Below are 19,158 nucleotides of genomic sequence, written 5' to 3' on the forward strand. Positions count from 1 at the left end.
TTGATGAAAATTATGGAATTTTATTCAATGAGGGCTGCTGATAGCACGGGTAAGTCCAGAAGACAAATACTTCACTGCTGAAAACAAAACAATTCATATGCATAAACATGCAAAGTACGAAAATAGTATACATGGTAAATATTCCCAACCAAAATAATAAATCCATTTGATACAACATAACAACAAGAGTCTTCATCTCTTTATTAACCACTAATTGTAGTCAAATAGCTCAGCCAAGTGTAAAATGAATGGCATTTGAGCTCTTGAGCCTCTTCATACCCTCTTGTTACTCATTTCTACTCCAACCAGAGCTGCAATTATGTTAAATTTTCATAAAACTGAATATGAAACAATGAGTAGCATATAGAGCATGTACCTGCTATATCCATTCATAAGATTCAAGGGGGCAGTTCTTCCTGAGGAAATTCATCAAGACAGCCTCAACTCGGAGTCTTCATTGTCCACACAAATCGAGGCATGTCACTCCTTGGCCCAGCAACTGATCTATATATGTAAAGCTTCTCCACTGAGCAGCTTTCTGGCCTTGAATCTGGTCCCCCCCTTTCATCCATAGCCTCAACATTGAGTCTGGGCATCTTCTGACCTAACAGCTTACATGCTCCAAAACTCACTGAGCAAGAAGACATCCAAAGGGATCGCATTGTCTCCAGCTTTGCAGCATTGGCCAAGAGAGCCTTGTCCCCAAAGGGACAATCCCTGATCTCTAACTTCCGGAGGCTTTTGCACCCAGACAGAACATGATGGAGCCCCAAATCACCATCTCCAGCAAAAGCCACAGATAGCATTTCTAGCTTCTTGGCATGGGTTCCAATGTACTCAAACACCCGGTCAGTGAGAAGACCAGAGAGGGAAAGGCGATGTAGTTCTTTACAGTGCTCAACAATGGCTCCAAAACCCACATCAAGTGGCTCCAGTGTTTGGTAATCACAAGTCCGGGGTTCAATAATGCAGAGCCGGAAACGAGTCATGTTTGGCCGATTTTTGGCAATGGAAACTAAGGCAGCATTTGTCATTTGACGGCAGAAGTATAGCACAGAGTGGAGCTTAGGGCAGCCTTCAGAAACAGAGACAAGCCCTTGTTCTGTCAAGGCTACATTTCCCTCCATGTCATATGGTTCAGAAGGGAACACCCTCAGTTCTTGCAGATCTTTGCAAGATGCAGCTAGAGCATCTAGGCCACTGTCTTCAATGTAATCAAGTACCTGTAATCATGTCTTCTATTAGTTCAAGAAAAAAACGGCAATAGGAAAAGATCACCATCCAAAGCATCAGGCGCAAGCAAAAATCCCAATCATGCACATGACATATTGCAGGAACAAGAACTAACAGAACCTCAGAAAGAGGCCTCCAGATGCCAATAACCACTTTACTAGGGTGATCTTGAAACCTATGATTCAACAACTGTATTTAGCATTCTTAATTTTAAAAAAAAAAGGTAAAGGAGAAACAAGAACTTCTAACATAAAATTGCAAATCAGATGGCCTGGCTCATTTAACCATCTAAATTCTTCTATACATATCTTATCTTATGTAGGACCCATTACTTTCCAGGTCAAGATCTTGATTTACAACTTGCAAGCCAGGAGCAATGGAAATTATGTTTAAAAATCACATGCAAATAAAAGACTGCATCATTCAAGTGACAGTATATAAGATCAGCCATACCCATAGCCGCTGCAAATTCTGACACTGGGTGACCAGCTTGATGAGATCAGGACTTTGGATAGTGGCATAGCTCAAGTTCAAAGATGTGATCCCAGAACAGGCAGGATAAACAGCTGGAAGGTAATCCGGGACCACATCCCAAAATCCAGATAGACTCTTGAGCTCTTTGCAGTTTGAAAAAGCTCCTGCTAAACTTGAGAACACTTCAGGCCGGTGCTCAGCTGAGTAGGCACCTGTACCCAGCTCAACCAGCTGAGGCGCCCTGCGTAATAGGTTGGGAAGCCTGTCAAGGGGCACAGCACGGTTGAGCCGGAGAGTCCTCAGACTGGGACACCTACCCACCAGGCGCTCCAGGGCAGAGAAACTCACCTCGGAGGCCAAGCAGGAAATGTTGAGGGACACCAGTGATGTGCAAGAATCAGGGAAATGGGTGAGCCAATGTCCACTGAAGTCATCCACTTCACTCTCTCGCAAGTCCAGCTCTCTCAGATTCCTGCATTAGAAGCTAGTGTTTCACTAACAAAAAAGCTGACGAGCTAAAATTTACGTAACATAAAAATCGAACCAGAATGATTCCACCAAATTGATCAATGGAGCAAAATGAAAACCAGAACAAAAGGAAAAAGGCGTTCTTGCCACATAAAATTAGCAGCTCAATAGAGGCTTCTCTCAAATAATTATAAATTAGAATAAAAAATGAGGAATAGTTGCGTCAACCAGCACATGAAAGCCCTTGAAAACAACAAAACATCCCTGCAATGATATTCCCCCTACAATTATGAGAAAAGCAAGAGATATTCTCCACTGGTTTCATCTTTCCAGTAACCATTTCCACACGAAAGAAACAGACATATTCCAATATAATAACTCATAATTCCTCTGAAAAACCAAAAGAAATTAATGGAATATTTGGAGAACAGCGTAAAAGAATCCTAAAGAAGCAAAATAAAGGAGATTCATTCTTTTCACTATAAGAACAAAAAGTAAGAAAAAGATAACCTAGTTTAGGAATCCTAAAGAAACCCACATTTGCCTAAGAAGTAACCATCCAAAGTATGAAAACAACCCCATATGAAAAAAGTTCAATACTGGGTAAAGAAGCAAAAGAAAAAGCAACCCAGGTGATCTTAAAATAGATTTTCCACATTAACCACCCCAACAATAAGTCATTCTGAGATCTATAAGCAACAAAAGCGAAAAGAGAGCAGCCAAAACAAGAAAAGAAGGTTAAGACTCACAGGTTTCCCATCCAAGGACAAAAAACTAGAAATCAAATTAAAAATAAAAAAGCGCCTATGTTTGGAAATAAATTCCAAATAAAAATAATAATAATAACCATCGCAACTAGTTTGAGTTTAGACCACCTAGCAGAAAAAGGGAAAAAATATACAAATCAAGAATTTTTTTCTCCAAAAAAAAAAAAAATCAAATCTTTTCGCACATCCACCACCATTAACCACACAAACTACCTTCACAAGCAGGTTTGAGCTAAAAACGATTATAACGCTTCGTTTGGTTGCTTAGAAAAAATGTAGCAAAAGAAAGTAAATCAAAACTTGAAATCCTAGACTCTTCAGAAAATCTTCCACTCAGCTCAGCCAAACAGAGCCATACTTAGCTCGCTTGACCCGAATTTCTTCATTTTCTCGTTTTTTCTCAACCAAAAAAATAAAAAGATACAACAGAAAACTTCAAGCTTTTCCTTTCCCTAACTTTCTTGACAACCAAACACAGAAAAACTCAAATACCAAACCTGCAATTTGCGGCAATGGCAGCGAGTCCATCCGTACTGAACCCCTCGCACGACGAGAGCACCAAAACCTTGAAATTCTTGAACGAGCGCGAGATCAGCTCCAAGCTCTCGTCTGTCACCACCATCCTCTTCAACCTCAACTCTTCCAACATCGGGTAAGCCATAGCCATGGCAGCGATCCACGGATAAACGTTACCTCCCCACCCCTCCGGCACCAGATTAAAGTCTGCAAAATGCGGCTTCCCCTTCAGCGCCACTGACCGGAGCTCCGGGAAGCGCCTGATCACTATCCCAGGGCTCACAGCGTAACAGTTCCCGATGAAGATCCGTCGCCGGCTCCACCGCTCCACCTCATACCACGATTTGCACACCACAGATATCGCGTTTCGGTCCTTATCGGTATGAATGAAAGAAAACACATGCTCCAAAACCTCTTCCGGAAACGAGTACGCCATTGAAATTTCTTTCTCGGAGTTCCGAATTACAAACAAACCCTAAACCGGACTTTTCGAAGTCTCAGATCTGAGATGCCATTAACAAGCTCGGTTGCAGAGGAGAGAGAAAGAGGGGTGAAGTATGTGAGTGCAGAGGATAAGGTTTTTATTTTGTGCCGGGTCAGGTTAAATTCTAACCAGGGTTAAATAAGTCAAGTGGCGCCGAGGGTAATACTGATCAACCATCGTGATCACGACGCGTGTCGGACAGTTAACCTCCGCCGTCCGATTCAGATGCTTATCCGTTTGCGACGAAGCGGAGCCGCAGAAAACGGGTGTATATACAGAGCGTATTCCCCAGCCGCCCTGGCGAGAACTTGAAAATACCGTCACATTAATTTATCGGGAGAAGTTCGCGGAGGGGAGCACTAAAGTGCTATTATTATATACCAAAATTGTGTAAGAGAATCTCATGATTCTCATTGCACGGCTGGATCTGTAGGAACGGATTTTGGGTGGACCACCATGCCACTGGAAAAAAAAAGCCATATAATAATGTGAAATAATCCCGACCGTCCAATCACCCCGGTTCTTCCGACGGTCTAGATCTACTCAATCAAGCGGTCATAATAGGCAGTGAAATCTTGTTACTCACCCAATCAACACCGTCTGTTCACGACAGTCTCAGCATTGTACGGACCGTTGGGCATGGTAAAATGGTAAAAGAAAGTAGTTCGCACCCAAAAAAGCATGCGAGGTAATAAATTTTTTTCTACAAAAGGTAAAAAATAAAATTTTAAATGGGGAATGCGTCCCCACATCTACTTCAGGTACACGTACACACAATTATTGATTCCTTTTCCACGAAATGACGATAACACCCTCAGACCAGATGGTGCAGTAAATTCCTAGACCCACATAAGATGAGGGGTACAATTGTCAGAGAGCGAAAAGGACATGGTATTATGGGGTGGCACTGCCTCGGCATGGAGTCCATGGACCTGTCCTTTTTATGTCGAAAGCTGGTGGTCAAAAATCAACGGCCCAGATTCACTCCTCCTAGAGGAAACATCTAGGCCGTTGATCCCCTTCCTGTAGGCGTCCTTATCGATAGCAACCGTAAAGCTTGTCTGTATCGTACTGTTTTCAAACCCTTTTTTGTTTTTTAAAAACATTTCGAAAAAGTGTTTTCTTATAAATTTTGCTCAGAAATTTAGGTCTTAAATCAGTTAATTATTTTTTAAGCTGAATAAATAAATAAATGGGGGAGCTGAGTTGTCTTGCACGTAAAGTTGATTAAAAAATTGGTGGTTAATTTTTAAAAATAAATGATATTTGATTATCAAGCCCACGCATGGTTCTCCGGGAATCTCTCTCGCCCGCGAGTGGCGAGTGGAATTGCTTGGACTTTCCTGTATATTTTCTACCGATACCACCACCCACCCAGCACCCACCTCCCATTTTTTCAAAATGCTTTTGGAAAACGATTTCTAGGAGATGTAAGTGAATTTCAAGTAATCATATCATACTACTATTTCTAGTATTTTAATCCATTCTTAACCTTCTTACAAGCTTTCGCCCCTTTGCTTGTGCTTGTTTTTTGTTTTGCCCACTTTATGTTTTGTGCCTGTGAATTGGTTTTGACTTATACTGCATTTTGAAACCATCCATGAAAAATTTTAAAAATTCTACATAATTTTGATATATTCCTTAAAAAGGTCATTAAATAATGTTACCATAAATTTTATAAAAAATATTATTTTTAATTTACGTTTAAATACTAAGGGTGCAATGTGGACCGCTCACCCTACCAACCCGAGTCTAAATGAGATTAATAGATATAATTTACGTTTTGATGTCATAAAATGTAAAATTTTATAGATAAATTTTATATTTTATCTACGGATATGTTATTCCTTTTTTTTTCCTTAGTGCAACCCAATCCCATCCTATTTTTAACCTAATGACCTTATATAATCTATCAAACTCGATCAATCTAAATCTAACACATATATTATTCTTTAACTCTAGCTTAACCCGATTGCAACCGTAAGAAAAAAATTATTTCGATTGACCTTAGATTACAAATCGGGTTAGGGTGAACTTTGAGCATATATGATTTATTTTTTTATTAAGTATTAACCTAATTCAATCCGTCCAAATTGCATCTCCACTAAATGTTAACTCTCTGTAGATTCAAAAAAAAAAAAACGGTACATCGAAAATGTTTTTAGATATTATACGTACGTCCTTAGATGGTGTTGGAAATATGTCTTTTTACTGTTTGGATGAGTATGACAATGGAATAGTATTTTCCATCTATCCACTCGTGTGTGTTGTTGTTGCAAAGATTCTTGATATCATGAACCACTAAAGCTTTTTGACCATAGCACAACCCCACAATTGTATTGGGTCATCTTCTTTTAATGTCAAACCTAGCAACATGAAGAAAATTTGCCAAGTTTGATGATGTTTTTGTACTAGGAGTTTTGTTTTTCAAGAATCGCAATAACTAAATTAGCACAATCTTTTTTTCTTTTTCCTCAAAATATCCCATCTCATGGGACCATATTCTTTATAGATTCCATTCCACCAAAAGGGTTGCAATATTATTAATTTTCTCCTCTAATTAATCCACTCAAATTAAAAACCTATATGCTAATTTGGTTTTTATTTTTAATATGAAATCTAAGTTTAATTTTATCATATTGAATTTTCTTCGTATAAAATATTAAAAAACTGTATATTTTAAAATTATTTAATCTTTTATATAAATGAGTGAAATGAGTTTTAAGTAAGATATAAAAATAATTTATTAATTTTAAATTTTTTTTAATTTTTATTTTTCGACACTAAAAATGTACCAAAAAACCTAAATCATTAAATATAAATATAAATCATGTAACAAAATATAAAGAAACGAGTGAAATGCAGTGAAAATTAAATGCACTAATTATACGATTTAAGTAATCACACTTTTCGATAGGTATCTCTTCGATACCATAATCAGTCATATTTTCATGACATATGAATGAGCCTAATTTCCGGTCAAAGTGCTTAATTATCAATCTGAAAAAAATGGTTTAGTGAATCAAGCAAAGAAGTAGGCATTGGCAGCTATTATTGAAACAACATCTCATGTTGGACTAATTTTAAGGTATAAACCCACGACTAGCACACCAAATCTCATAAATTAGGTGCACGTGACGGGAAAGTTAAGTCTTGATTATAGTAATGGTAATGACTTTTTCATAAGTGGGAGAGTCTGATTAAACTCCCTTTTTTAATTATAATCATATTTTAATCAATATCCTTAATTAATTTTTTAACCACTCTCTCTCTCTCCACCCTTTTTCTTCCAAAAGTGACTCTTAGTGCCTTGATGCATGGCATGAAGATGTGTAGCTAAAGAAAACATTGAGTCACATGAAACATATGGTGTTTGGACCATTGAGCATGGCAAACTTTTATTGACCCATAAATAATTTAATTAATTAATTAATTAAGAAAGACTAAGGGAGTAATTGGACAATTAATTGTATTAGGTGGCACCCACTTCTCACAATCTTTATAAAATTTCATATCATTGACCGATAATTATTAACCATTTCATATATATTAATCTTATTAAATTTGCATTTGTAATATTTTAAATTATATGAACCTACATTCTTAAAATCAAGGGCTTTTACGGGGTTACAAGTGATTTTTAAGCAAAATTAGGAACAAAATAATTCAAAATTAAGTGAATGTATGATAAATCAACCTAATAACTTAAAGTAACTTAATAATTTAATTTAATTCAGTAAATTATAACTTAAAATTTAAATAATAAATAAAAATAATTAATTTATTCTTAAATTCATATATTCAATTTACATTTTTACCTTTATTTGCCATGATTACCTTTATGATCACTTTTGTTGTTCTACAATCTCTATTGATAGTTGGTTTTTTTTCTTATTTATAATTTACGAAAATAAGTATATCAATTTGATTATTTATAATGAATTTTAAGTTAGTTTTATGAAGCAACTTTAATATTTGAAATAAAAATTAAGTAATAAATTTTACGTAAATAACTTAAATATAATTTAACTTAAAGTTAATTTTAAGTTATTAAATAATAAATATTAAATTTTACTAAACATCCTCTCTAAGGTATCGATCGAAATTACTTTTAAAAATAAGTTTTTATTCTTTAAAGCAAAAAATTGTTTTTTTTTTAAAATATATATCTTAAACAAGCCATAATAGAAAATAATTTATTGAGAATTAGTTCATTTTTAAAACAAATTTGAGATATTTTAAATTTTTTTATTTGATATTATGAGTAAGTATTAAAACTTTTGCATGGTATAGAAGTATACAATATATTCATAAGGAATAAATCTTGTAAATTATTTTTCACATTTAAGTTTTGAAATAAAATTTTACAAATTTAATTTTATATGAAAAATATTTTAAAAAAATTAAATTATGGACAAATAATTAATAATTTTGTATATAAATATATTCGAAGAAACCCTCCTTAATTTCTAAATCATTGACATTTTTATCTTCGATTGAAATCAAGACCTACCAAACAAATCTTAATTCATTCAAATTCACATCTTCCATTGACATTATTTCTTCAATCCTTATTCTCTCTTGTCTTTATCACTTCATGATTTTTTTTTTTTGGGATATTATATTATATTTATTTTTGTGTGTCTCCTTTTGGCCTTTTCACTTTCACGCGAAGACATTACATCACTTGGCCAATTGGAGAGGCTCCTCTCTTATCATGCTCTCTCATTGTTTATTATATTAATTTTTTTTCTTCTATCATAAGCCAGTCAAATCTATTTAAAAAGTAGCTTTAAAAAATGGAAAAGATGATACAAAGGATAAAAATGATGATAAGAATGAAAAGGGTGACTCTCATGTCTCCATATTTATATTTAAATAATATTTTATTTCATAAGAAAAAAAAAAAGTGAAAGATGCAATAGATTATGAATAATATCATATTGATATGAAAAAATATATTCAGAATATAAACAATCTAATTGAGATATAAAACTTTATATAGTTTTTTCTGCGATTTATGGACTTGGAGAATTTGTATAACTTTTTTTTTATTCTTGTGAAGGTTGGTTGAAGGTTGGTTTCGTGTTGAATTGTTTTTGTCCATACCCATAAGTCTCCTCATTAAAGGAAATCACCTAGAGGAATTAAATTTTAGAATTCTCAAAAAATTAACCGTCTAATTTAAAGAATTCGGTTCATTGATTTTAATAATTTGTCTCTTTTATTAAGAAAAATTTTCAAAAAGAGAATATTTATTTATGATTATTATTTTTTAACTCCAATGAGAAATTTATTTATTTACTTTTATTATTTGTTTACTATAATTGGGAAATTTTGATTTTATTTGAAATACTAAATTTTGTAATATTCCAAATTACGAAATCTATCATCTTTTTAATACATGACATTTGTCAAATGTGTATAAGATCTATCGCATATCGATTTCAAATTTTGTTGAATTAAAAAGTCATTTTTTTAAGACCAATTTAATAATAATTGATTTCACTAAAACTTTTGATATCAACACATAACTCTCCCAAAAAGAATTAATAGAATATTTTACAAAATCAATTTAAATGAAATAAATTTATTTTTATGTACTATAATTAATATTCAAAATTTTATTTGTTTTTTAATATATTTTATAGTGTAAGTATTTTTAGTTTCATAAAAGTCTTTTTGGCAATAGCTTTTTAAAACATTTTTTTTTTTTTTTTTTTAAAAAGAAAACATGTTTGATAATAAAAAAGTATAAAATAAATTTTTTATTTTTGAAAAATTAGAATATTTTTAGAGAATAAGTTTTAGTTGATTTGAGTTGATTTAAAAAATAATTATATGAATATAAAAAAATAAATAAATAAAGCATTACAAATAAAAATATATATTTAAAACATATTTATAAAAAACATAAAACAAAAATATTTTAAAAAGACACTCCTCAAACATAATCTTATATTTTATATTTAATTTTTTTTAGGTAACTCCAAAAATACTTCTTATATTTTTAATTTTTGGAAGGGTAAATCCAAAAATGGAATCAGGGCAGATAGGGTAACCATGTTTCATGCATAAAGCTAAGGTATGGGAGCTTAATTGAAAACAATGCAAGTAACCCAAAGGAAGGCATGCATAGAAAGTTGAAACGTAGAGCTGAAGTTGACAAGTCCCGTCCTCTGCAGGAGCAGTCATAAAGGAAGGTGCTCGACGGCATGCAATCCCTGAGGGGGCAATTTTATGGGACCCCACCACCCTCTCTCCGTAGGAGGGGGTGCCCCAAACCCTCTGCCCTATGTTGCCTTGCAAAGTTGCACCGTCCAATCAACCTGAGTGAGACCACCTTTTTCCCACTCTTTTCTCTTCTTCTGCTTCCCACCTTTTTTATTTTTTTGAATTATTTCTTTATCTGTATGGGAAAGAAAAAAGAAAAAGGGTTTGCCAAAAGTAGAAGCCTGAGCATGACGGTCACCGACACTGCCCCACATATTTTGACGCTTTCGTGGGCTGTACTTGCGTGTCTGCATTTCATTTGAGCTCACCCAAGACCTAAGTCTCCTCCATTTCTCTCTCTAGTCGTCTAAAAGTTACAAACATCACACCCTAACGGATCATGGGGTTAATTAACCCATCATTTTAAACGTGTGGGAATTTATTATTATTATTATTTTATTTATTTTTTATTTTTTAACGTGCATGTTGCCTTTTGCCTAATCCTTTATCTCGGCCGGGGTTTTTCACGCGGTGGTGAGTGGAGGATTAATAGAAGAATGGTTTGGCCATGAATTATGAATGGGGCTAGGTTAATTGGATTCGTGAGACATGATCATTTGCTTTATTTAGAGTTTTACGGGTTTAGATTAAGTATAATTATGTTTAGATTATATTCATATTAATATATATAACATGTTTAATAGTCGTATGGATCGATTGATTATAATTATAGTTTATCAAATTTTAAATAAATAAATCAATTAAGTAATAAATAGGTTAGGTGGACAATTAACTATTTTGACTTAAACAAAATTAACTATTTTGACTTAAACAAAATGGAATACAAACTAAGTATTAAATAAAATCTTATTATTTTTAAAACGTGTTTTAATAATGATTTTATAAAATATTTTCTAAACCTTTTAATACTTAAAAAAATAAAAATAAAAATTTAAGTATTAGAAGTACTTCTTGTCTTATTGTATGACTTATTTTTGCAATCACTGTCAAAACTTTTTTTTTTTCTTGATATAAAAAGAAAAAGTCATATGCAAAAAATGAAAAATCTTTTAATATAATCATTCTAACAAAATACGAAAAGTTATCAAGATTTTACTTCTTTAAACATTATAAAGATTATATATTCAATAAATTTTTGGATGCAATAATGTGGCTCTTATATCTAATGATGCGGTGACATAATTAGAAAATGGGTTGAGGAGGGAACACGGATAAACCTGTATTCATAAGAATATGAATAAACTCGTATTTATAAGAACATGAATTAACTTGTATTTGCGAAAATATAAGAATATGACGGTATATATTCACCCATTTCAAGGGCAAAAACAATAATTTATTTTTAAGGGGGCAAAAAAAGAGCAAAAACAATTGCATAATTGTGCAAGTGAGGTTGCCTTGTAAATTGAATAGTAGAGGTTTAGATAGTTATACATGCAAGTTTTTTTTACAATTGATTTTTAAAGAAATTTTAACCATACTTAGGATCATGGGTTTGAACCATGGGAGTCTCGTATTTGGGAGGGATTGTTGATGATTCGAACACGAGATTATCATGTTAGGGAGCAACAATGAATTCTTGAGTCTAAAAGACGAGTTACCTAGATGATGGTGATTGAATATCATAAAAAAAGTTTACCTTATCGTATCTAAATACCAATTGGTTTTATATGAGATGCTCCAAACCTCGTTTAAGAACAAACTTTTAAAAAGTATAGAAAGTCATTTTAAGTAGTATTTATATGAGGAAAAAAAAAACCCTTTTTTTTAATCACATGAATCGTTATCACAAATACTATAAAAGCCTTTTTATTCTTAGCTCCCATATATTCTAAAATTAGGGCATTTAGAATGTTGGTACATCACTACAGGCTTCTTACATGGGTGTATGAAATTATTTCAAAAATGATTTTTATTTTTTCAAATACTAGTTAACTTTGATTTTTTTTTTCTTTTTATAAATTATTTAGATTATTTTTTAAAAATAAAAAATAAATAAATAAGAAAAAAAATACCCATCAATTGCGATGTCAAGTTGTTGGAGTAGGTCAAAATATGGTATGGAAGCAGACCCTCTAGCCTCTCTTCATGAAGTAGTTATCAAGTGGGGCATAATGGAGGTAACGCAACTTGATTAATTAAGTGATGACAATTCTTGTTACCTTAAATTAGGAAAAACCCAATACAAATCCAGTACCATAATCAATGATTTGATCTTTAATCAAGACTTTTCAAGCTGTTTTCAACCTTATCAAAAACCCCCCATTTCATGAATCCCAACAACAAAGAAAGCTCCTTTGCACATTGGAATTTAGTAAGAGCAGTAAAATGGGACCACTAGTTGGTAAGGCCTCACACCAAAATGTTAGCCCCCTTTGAGTCATGAATTCCATCTCTAGGACTTGAGGGGTTTTAATCATGGGCCTCTACACTTTTCCTTCATTAATGGTCCTTTTTCCCTTTTCTTTTTTTTTTTTTTCTTTTTTTAAAAAATATTTTTTCTGTGGTCCAAATCCAAATGACTTTTAAGGGTGTCTTGGGTCCAATTCCAAATGGCCTAAAATTCAAGGGGGTGGAACTCTCTTGATTAAGCTAGTTTTGGCCATTAATGGTCCACATAGAGTGGACCACTCCTCCAACACTTAGGCAAATGGTGATGGGGGACCAAAGTGTGATATTGATATTTTGCTACTTTCTAGTGTGCCATGCAGAGGAGGTTGACATTGGCATTGGGAGGAGGTGGAGGACCCATCCTTGGATGCCAACAACATCATACTACATGGATTCCTTATATTTACTTTGCCTTTTTGGGACCATTTTTCATGGCAGAATGACTTGAGATGCAGCCACTATTCTGCCTTCCTATGCCCTCCATCACCAACATATTTTCAAGACTTACCCTCTTTTTTTACTCATAAATATAAACCCAAGGCCTCATTGGTTTAAAGTGATATTTTGTTTTAATATAAAAATTCAAAATTTTATTTGAAATATAATATTTTTTTAACCATTGGTGATAGTGAAATTAAATGCAATTTTAAGCATAATGGTTAAGATTATATTTGATTCCCAAAATTATTAAAGGAAAATATAAGGAAAAAGAAAATGGAAAAAAAATAAAAAATAAATTTAAAATTAATAAATTATTCTATATGCTGTTTTAAACTAATTTCACTTCTTTTAACTTTTCATATAAAAAATAAATAATTTTAAAATATTTAAATTTTTAACTAATTTTATTTATTTATTGTTATTCATAATGCAACTATACATGAAAATCATTTTTCTTTTAACATTTTTTCATTTCCTAAGTACTTCTTGGTAACCAAATATAATATAATATTTTGACTTTTTTCATGACTATTTAAGCTTCAATCTTTCGTAACTTCATTTTTTTTGTTTTAACTAAAAGTTACGATTAAGACTAAAATCACATGAGTTATTTGCACTAGAAAAAAAAGTTTTGCGTAAAATAAACTTTTCCTAATTTCCATATTAAATTATTTTTAAACCGTCAACCCTTTGAACAAACCTTCAATTTGATTGAACTTCAAAATGCCTTAATATTTTATTTTAAATAGAGCTTTAATTTTAAAAATACCTTTGAATGGGTGGTCTGAATCCATATTAGGCATCATTCCTAACCTATAAAGTAATTTTTGTTTTTGTTTGAGCACTAAAACTCTTCCACTCTAGATTTAACATCATTTCAATCATTATCATATATGAGGATTCTTTATTCAATCCCATGGCTTTTAGTGCATCATTTCAAAAATAAAAATATTTTCTTTACTTCTTCCCATGACCAATAACATAAATATTTTTTAATTATTAATTGGAAAAGAAAAACCCCATGATTTTATTAAATTCAAAAAAATTGTGAACTCTTCCATGCCCCATAAAATGGATGGGTGCATAGCATAGGCCACGTTGTTGTCACCAACCTCTAAGAAATGGTTTCAAAATGGGCAAGTTAGTCAAAATAATGATAATCTTTTCTTCTAAAGTAGCAACTCATTTATAATTCCATCACTTTCTCTAGAAAAAATCATTCCACCAGAGTCAGAATATTACTAGTTTTTTCTTCTAAAGGACCCTTTCACCCATAATTGCATTACCTTTCGGTTGAGCTTGGCCCTTGAGTCCTCATCCCCCCTCTCTCCCCCTCTCCCTCTCTCTCCCCCCTCTCTCTTTTGTCATTTACTTATGTATAATAAAAGTCTCTTTGTTGGTGGCTGATTGAAGCCTCTTCACATACACGTGGTTGTGGAAAAAAAAGGTGGCTTGGGTCAACTACTACTACTACTACAACACAAGGCATTGGATTACGTAAGGGCTTTAATTTGAATTATGGTGTGATGAGATAATATTAGATGTGTTAGGTTTGTGTTCTTGGCACACATTGGCTATTGAATTCACGGCTTTACTTTATCACGGCTACTAATCCAAATTATCAAAGTGTCTTTATGACGAAAAGCTCTCTTTTCATGGTAGGTAGCTAAGCTGCTCCGCATGCTTCTTCTTCTTCTTCCTTGCCTCCAAATTTTTTAGCGGTTGTTTCGGAGAAATTTTGGTAAAAGTTTATTAGTTTATTATTTACGAGGTCCACTTTTTCTCTTTAAGATCTCGTACTTGGTTAGATTGATTCACTCATTTGTCTTGTTGAAAAAATGATCAAAATCGAGACAAAATCTTTGAATAAATTTTGTAAAACAGTTCACATTTCTGTTTTACAAATTGGAGTAATATAAATGATAAACTATTGGACCGATATTAAATTTTATTTATTTACTTATTATTATTAGGAAAATTTTCAACTCTTTCAATACTGTCTCTATCTCTAATGATAAATTCAATAAAATTGAACTCTAAATAATTCTCGTAATCAAATCAAGCAAAGAATTATCAAATTATAATGCATTCATCATCTTTTATAAATATGTCCCACGAATAAATGCAAAATTTATAAGATGGGGTTCCACAAATTATATCAACGAAGACATATCGATCATGATCACATGATTAAACTTCCATCTATTCGTTGATATTGCATTCTTTGTACGGTTAAAGAGAAAGCGCGTTTTTTTCTTATTGGTTAATCTAGGGGGTTGCTTGAGGGCCCAACTTTGTATGATTGAGTCAAGTCTCATGATTGAAATTTTGAAATTAGATTTGTAGACCACAATTACCTTATATTTATTAAATAAGCAGCAAAATTTGGGCTAAAATTATAATTATATATGATATATATAAAGGAAATAACATGGAATGAAGGGAACAATCAACTTCATCTTAATGGGTGATGGTTGATGTGGATTGTATGATCAGGCCCAGTCAGATTTAGTACTTAATGATGTTTGGATCCCTGGGCCCATACTCCAATCATGGCCCGGGCCCAACACCATAAATATTGAGCCTACTAGTCAAATATACGGTTATGGTTAGTTGAAAGTTGAAACTTGAACCGTGGGACTCACTACAACTCCCGTATTCCCCAACTACATATCCTCCCAAAAAGTTGCGACTTCAATACTACCGAAAAATTGGATCCATCTGGTTGTGAAATTTAATTTTTATTTTATTTTTTAATTTTTGAAATTTAAAATAAAATAATAATGTGAGAATACATTTTGCAGCGCGTTCTTCAAAGATAAAGAAGCAATTTTTTTTTTCCTTTTTTTTGGAAAAATCATTTTCATTTTGATTGCTATCTTTGCTATTATTGGGCCTTGGTATGCTCATTTATTTATTGGGCTGTCGTTTGGGCCCATCTGACCATTCCATCACATCCAAAGTCTATGTATGTAAAACATTGTTGTTGATGAGATGTTTTACAACCTGTCCAAACCCACCCCCAAATCTTCCAAATTGTGAAACATCCGGGAGATTAGATATGGAATAATTGTGTGAGAGACTCTAGTAATACTTAGCTTTATAAACAATCTTAAATCCCGATAATGTCCAAACTCTATTTTGGATTTTCCTTACCCATTGTCCTTTTTTTTCCCGACTCTTTTAAGACGTTGTTGTAAAGACTACAGATAGATATGGTTGATTAAATAAGATAAGCTAAAACATACATATCTTACAATATCATTTCCGTAGGAGATGATATTCTTAAATATCATATATAATAAAAATGATATCAAATATGATACCTGATATGTTATCTTATCTACTATCTTATTTCATATCATATTTGACTAACCAAATATGACCGAAAAAAATTATGCATACCCTAATATACAATCCCTTCACTTACAGTTAATTTATATCTAGGCACGTAAATATTCTAAAAAGTTTGGTTTAATTTTTAATTTCTTAATCATATGGCTATAATCACAATTCTTTAATAGTAAAGGGAATAATCATTACAGAAAGAGCAAAGTTGGGGTAGCATTATAATTATATATCATATAAAAAACAAAAAACAAAAAACAAAAAATAAAAAGAAGAATAAAATGAAATGAAGGGAACAATCAACTCATCCTAATGGGTGATGGTTGATGTGGATTGTATAATCAGGCCCAGTCAGATTTAACACTTAATGATATTTGGATCCCCGGGCCCATACTCTAATCATGGTCCGGGCCCAACACCATAATTTCCAGATTCCCCCACTACACATCCTCCAAAAAGTTGTGATTTCTATACTCATGAAAAATTGGATCCATCTGCTTGTGAAATCGAAGTTTATTCTTTTATTTTTGAAAATTGAGAATTATTTTCATTTTGATTACCATTTCAAGCATTATTGGGCCTCGATATGCTTACTCACTTATTAATTGGGCTGTAGTTTGGGCCCATCTGACCATCCCATCCCACCCCATCTAATCCAAGTCTATGCATTTCCCCGTATTTTTTGTCGATAAGATGTTTTCTGGGCTGTCGTTTGGGCCCATGTGACCATTCTATCCCATCCAAGTCTATGCATATCCAATATGCATGTGCATTGATAAGATGTTTTACAACCTGTCCTGACCCCCAAAATCTTATATATATATATAAGTTCAAGCTTTTTTTTTTTTTTTTTTTCATTTTTTCATATTTCATATTTTTATTTAAAATGTAAAACCCTCTTTGCATTTTATTCAAGAATTATGAATTACGTTTGTTTGATTAAATAAAATAAGATAGCATCTATTATTTTCGGTAATTTATCCATTTCGCATATATTATATATTTTGGTTTGATAACATAGAATAATATAACTTATCATTTATATAATATGAGATATAATAAGTAATAAGATGATTTATTATATCTTATTATTAACCAAATATAAAAACGTGATGTATTATCCGAAATCTTTTTATAGCAAAGCATTGAAGTTTAGTAATGGACAAATAGGAATTGAACCCGTGCACGGTAGATTCACAATCCATAACCTATGAGAATACTTTTTAGGGTTTTTACGACACAATCAATAATTTGATTCATTTTCAATTAGACCTTATTATAGTCTCTTTAGGGGTTATTACTTCCTTGGTAGCTCAACACATATATTTTTTACCTACTTATGTGTTCATAGCACAAGACTTTACTATTCAACCTGCGTTATTTATTGTGCACCAACACATATTAGGATTCATCATGCCAGGGTCTTCAAGTATGAACTAAAGAATCATCATACATGCCTAGTTAATCAATATTCGTGTAAATAAATATTTTAAAAGTATAGTTTCATTCTTCATATCTTAATCATTTTACTAGAATCACATTTTTTTAAGGGGCGAAGTATGTGTCCAAGTAGAAATTTAGGCCCAACCCAATGAATTGGGTTAAATTTAGCCCATTCCAAAGCCCAGTCCAACCCACGATGTTCCCAACACCTTTCTTCACTATTCCGGTTAGTCAAATATCCTTAACTGGAGCGGGGCAATCCAAATCCGAGTATGAAATTCTAGGTATCCAAACTGGGGAAAATCTATAAATACCCGTGTTTCCGTTGCTCGTTCAGCAAACCCTAGCCCCCTCCGGTCCTGTACCCTTTCTTCGTTTCTTGACTCTCCATCTCGCCGGTATAGCCTCCGTCGACGTTGATCATCCTCGGCTATGACTTAAATCGAAACCTTATCATTGTCGTTGCTCTTAATTTTGATTTCTTGTCTATAGCTTGTTATGATCAGCGGATCGGAAGTGGATTTCATGTATTTGAAACCAAAATTTATGCCTTTTCGAAAACGATAATCGAGATTCTGTTGAGATTCGGTGGTAGGTTCGGAAGTAGTTTTTGTTCTTCCTTTTAGCCAGAAATGAACGTGTATAGTTCTGGTAGAATGTGAATCTATTATACCGTTTGGCTCCTGAGAAAATCTCGGAAAAGGAAGAAATCAAAACTCTGAATCGAGTTTTTCATTTCCTCGAAGCTGAGAAAGGCTAAGGCTTGAGGTTCTTTCTTCCCCTGTTTTCTCAGGAGCCAAACGGAGGGCAACATGATTGTTTCGGACCAATATCGATTGCGTATCATTAGAGGTGTTTGAATGTAGATTGTTATTGCCGGTGATGACAACTTTTGGGCATGAGCGTCAACAACTATTTGCGCACTGTGGTAGATTATGCTTACCATGGGGTTGTTGAGGCAAGGAAGAATGTGCCAAAATGCTAATCTGAGGCCATTTTTATTTTAATTACACAATTTTTGAATTGAATTTGCGCATTTTTTTTTAAAAGCAAAACTTCATTCAGTTTTCCTGATTTGCAGATGACCTGGGTTGATTCTCAAGTTTTGTTTTTCCTCATGGTTAGGAGAACACTAAACATCAATTTCTGTTGTTTTTCTAACCAGAAAAAACACTAGGAGACCATTTTTTTTAGGTGGGGGGGTTAATAAGCCATACAATTAAAACCCCATTTTGCCAACCATGGAAGTTTTGTTGTTTCAGAAGCTTTGAAATGCAACAAAGAAAGTGACTGCTTGGGTGAGATTTGAAAAACCAAAGATAAAGACTCCAAGTTTTGAGTTGATGCTATGAACCATGA

General features: G+C 32.9%; 1 protein-coding gene across 1 annotated transcript; it reads right to left on the reverse strand.

The window, feature by feature from the left end:
- LOC117918299 (protein TRANSPORT INHIBITOR RESPONSE 1) lies at positions 1-4,026 on the reverse strand. Its single transcript, XM_034834837.1, has 3 exons — positions 3,440-4,026; positions 1,687-2,179; positions 1-1,223 (listed from the first exon to the last, which is right to left on the reverse strand). The coding sequence occupies exons 1-3, from the start codon at positions 3,892-3,894 to the stop codon at positions 441-443; spliced, it is 1,731 nt and encodes a 576-aa protein (XP_034690728.1). The 5' UTR covers positions 3,895-4,026; the 3' UTR covers positions 1-440.
- Positions 4,027-19,158: the final 15,132 nt, after the last annotated feature.

The sequence above is a fragment of the Vitis riparia genome, chromosome 7, assembly GCF_004353265.1.
Source record: "Vitis riparia cultivar Riparia Gloire de Montpellier isolate 1030 chromosome 7, EGFV_Vit.rip_1.0, whole genome shotgun sequence".
NCBI classification, from domain to species: Eukaryota; Viridiplantae; Streptophyta; class Magnoliopsida; order Vitales; family Vitaceae; genus Vitis; species Vitis riparia.

What these genes read in the sequence shown, in the direction of transcription:
- LOC117918299 (XM_034834837.1), bottom strand. Translation starts at nt 3,894, where the DNA reads ATGGCGTACTCGTTTCCGGAAGAGGTTTTGGAGCATGTGTTTTCTTTC. An exon ending in GCCATTGCCGCAAATTGCAG is followed by an intron (nt 2,180 to 3,439) that starts GTTTGGTATTTG and finishes CTTCTAATGCAG; the next exon opens with GAATCTGAGAGAGCTGGACT. An exon ending in AGAATTTGCAGCGGCTATGG is followed by an intron (nt 1,224 to 1,686) that starts GTATGGCTGATC and finishes ACATGATTACAG; the next exon opens with GTACTTGATTACATTGAAGA.